General features: G+C 37.3%; 1 protein-coding gene across 1 annotated transcript; it reads right to left on the bottom strand.

Annotated features, from left to right (window-relative positions):
- Positions 1–828: 828 nt before the first annotated feature.
- Positions 829–1,913, bottom strand: LOC109953550 (olfactory receptor 52E8-like). The gene has a single exon (XM_020589026.1). It carries the CDS (start codon positions 1,834–1,836, stop codon positions 829–831), a length of 1,008 nt encoding a protein of 335 aa, XP_020444682.1. The 5' UTR covers positions 1,837–1,913.
- Between the last annotated feature and the right edge of the window lie 1,574 nt (positions 1,914–3,487).

Raw genomic sequence — 3,487 nt, 5'->3', positions numbered from 1 at the left:
AAAGAAACATTATGACTGGATATAATACTTATCTATATAACAATATGTGTGGTGGGGCTGTAACCGATATCTGTTTATCTTTCAGATGCAGTTAACCACGACTTCCTTATCTCTGTCAACAGATGCAGGCACAACTTCCTTATCTCTGTCAACAGATGCAGGGGGGTGGGATGCGTACCCACGTGGGGGCCACGTGGGACTAGGAACCAGAAGAACGATTCTGATTGGTTGGGGGCGGGACTAAGAACCGGATGAATGATTCTGATTGGCTGGGGGCGGGGCTAAGGGGCGGGACCACCTGTCAAATTAATTCTGAAGAGAAGTGGTATCTTTATTGTGTGTGATAATTATACATTTAGGGAACAATATGTTGTTTCTTCATTTTGCATAAACTAAGTTCACAAGACATTTTGTTAGTTTCTGTAATAGAGTTATATCTTGTGATTGTGTTACATGTGAAAACAGAGAAAAGCAGGTTTAGATGTCATCTCAGCAGCTGTCCTACTTTGTCTTTTTTTTGATAACGCTGCATGTGTTTGTGTTTTAAAAGAATTGGGGTGAGATGGTAAAAGTTACTGAATCATAATTAGATGTTTGTTTTGAGCACAAGAAAAGAATAATCACATGCTCTCCAAGGATCAAATTAATGTCCTTATTAGAGCAGGATCAAAATGACTTCAATTGTGTCAGAGGGAAGCTTTGGGGATTGATGAGGAAAGTATATCTCCCCCCGCCCCCAGGGTAGAAAATGAATGAATGAATGAATGAAAAAACAGTGTTGTGTGCCAAATTTATTTAATACATTTCCTATACATAAATATTTCTTGCCTACATTTTTGTTGTTAAACCTCTCCAATGCCTTTTCTTCTCTTGATCTGTAGCAATTTTAGTTTTTCTTACCAGTGCCAGGGCTCTGTTTCTAATCTCTTTGGTTTTCAGAGAGTATACCATAGGATTGATGCAGGGTGGGGTGCAAGAGGCCAGAGACAGGCATAGAAATGGCAGGTCATCATTAATAAAATGCAGATAAAATGAAATATTAAAAATGGTAATGAGAGGAAGGTGAAATATAGCAACAAGGATGATATGTTCAATACAAGTAGCCAAAGCTTTAACTCGACTGTCTAAAGATTTCATCCTGAACACGGTCACCAGGATGCTGACATAAGACAGACAGATTAAAGTAAAGGGTACAATAAGAATCAAGAAACTAAGTGAATTGGCCACAGTCCACTGCATTGTGTAATCATTGCAGGCGAGTCTATACACAGGTGAATAGTCACAGAAATAACTCAACACTGTGAGGGAATTGCAAAAAGACAATCGAGTCATTATACCTACTGCAAATGCAATGATTCCCAGACTAAAACACCAAGTCAAACCAATAATAAAAGACATGCTTTGCTGTGTGTTGATTGAGTTCTTACGCAAAGAAACACATATTGCAATCATCCTGTCATAGGCAAGTATAGCAAGAGCAAATGATTCCAAAGTCCCAAAAGCATAGTAAACATACATTTGTGCTAGGCATAAGTTAAATGGGACAAAGTTATCCTTAATGAGGAAAATATTTATCATGCTGGGAATAATACATGTGTTAAGGACTAAATCGATTACTGCGAGGTTGCCCACAGCCACAAATTTTGGAGTGTGTAAACAATGATTAAAGACAATTACATAGATCACCAAACTGTTAAACAGCACTGTGACCACATAAACAAATGCTAGAAAGATGACATAGACACTGATGTAGGGTAATGTTTGTAATCCAGTAATATAGAAGCCTGGAGGATGAATGATAACAGAATCATTAAAAACAGTCCTGAGCAATGACATAGTTGAACTCCACAAGCTGTGTGTTGGAGGACAGCCTCTGCCTAAAAGCTCTCCAGTCTAAAGAACAGGGGAATCATATCATATTGAACATTAGACCTCAACAAAGACAATCATAATTCCAGCGTAGAAAATAAAAGTCAGTGTGCATTGCTTACATTACATGGTGTTCTCTTCAGGATTTCTTAGCAGCAGTTCTCACTGATATTGCATCTAAAAGCAGTAGGCAGACAGCTGCATGACCCCTGGACAGTGGAAGATATACTTTCCTCATCAATCCCCAAAGCTTCCCTCTTACACAATGGAAGTCATTTTGACCCTACTCTAATAAGGATATTGATTTGATCATTGGGGAGCATCTGATTATTCTCTTCTTGTGCTCAAAACAAACATCTAATTATGATTCGGTAAGTTTGAGCATCTCACAAATTATTTTAAACAAAAGCACATGAAAGCTTATCAAAAAAAAAAATAGAACAGCTGCTGAGATGACTTTTAAATGTGTCTTTGTGTCATTTTATTTTGTTAGAAATTAGATAATAATTAGATAATTAGTAAACAATGTGTTGAATTAAATGTATTAGTAATGCAGAGTCTGTTCTAGTCTGCTCTGTTTCAAGATTGACAGATAGAATGTTGATTCTGAAAAGTGTACCATGAAACCAATTGTTTTCTTGTATTAAATCTTGTGTTAGAATATTATGTCTGAATGAATGCCTTAGCTAAGCACCAGGTGACAACACACACACATTGAAATTACTCATTTTGTTATGACCAGGTCAGTGGCGGTTCTACACTGAATTATTCACCCGGGCGAGACCCACCTTGCCCCCACCCCCCAAGAAAAACACTAAATTTTGCACAGTGATGTTTTACTGTAACAATATAAGTGTAAGACAAACTTCTTTCTCAAATGCACAAATCCTTCAACAGAACATTTGAAAACCACAATTCTGCACAAAACAGTGTAAGTCATCAGAACTTTAAAAAAAATTCTGTATACAAAAAAATGTGTCAAAAATATGTACAATCAGAATATAACCAGAGCAGAGAACAACAATAATATAAAATATTAAGAATAATATACAAATAAAATATAGAATATTCTAAATAGCACAAATCCATCACACAAATCACACTAAAGAAAATCTTATTATTACACTACACTAAAAACAGAAAACACAAACTAAAACTAAAATCTGACCTTTCTGGCCTCCCCTGATGCAAAATTATTAATAATGCCATCATACGAAATCTGCTCCCCTATTGAGTGACTGATACTGATGATAGCAAGGCCAGTGAGCCGTTCCTGAGACATGGTTGACCTCAGGTATGACTTGATCAACTTCAGTTTTGAAAAGCTCCTCTCTGCTTGAGCCACTGTGACTGGCAGAGTAAGTGCAATCCTGAGAGCAGTCCAAAAGTTAGGGTAGATCTCTGATAGATCCTTATCTTGCAGAAAAATGATGAGCTCAATGAGGCTCGTGGTTTTTGATGGCAGTTGAGGGAAGTTCTTGATTTCCTGCACAAGCTCTCTACTGTACAAATCAGAGTGCCCTACAAAGTGCAGTGTTGTGCCTAGTGCATTGCATTGCTCTGCCAGCTCCTCATCTGCAATACTTTGGAATTTTGTCAAAACCCCAAATTTGTTTTC

Source organism: Monopterus albus, unplaced genomic scaffold (genome assembly GCF_001952655.1).
Source record: "Monopterus albus unplaced genomic scaffold, M_albus_1.0 scaffold752.1, whole genome shotgun sequence".
Classification (NCBI taxonomy): Eukaryota; Metazoa; Chordata; class Actinopteri; order Synbranchiformes; family Synbranchidae; genus Monopterus; species Monopterus albus.
The sequence above is the reverse complement of the archived record's forward strand: the minus strand, read 5'-3'. Positions and strand labels throughout refer to the sequence as shown.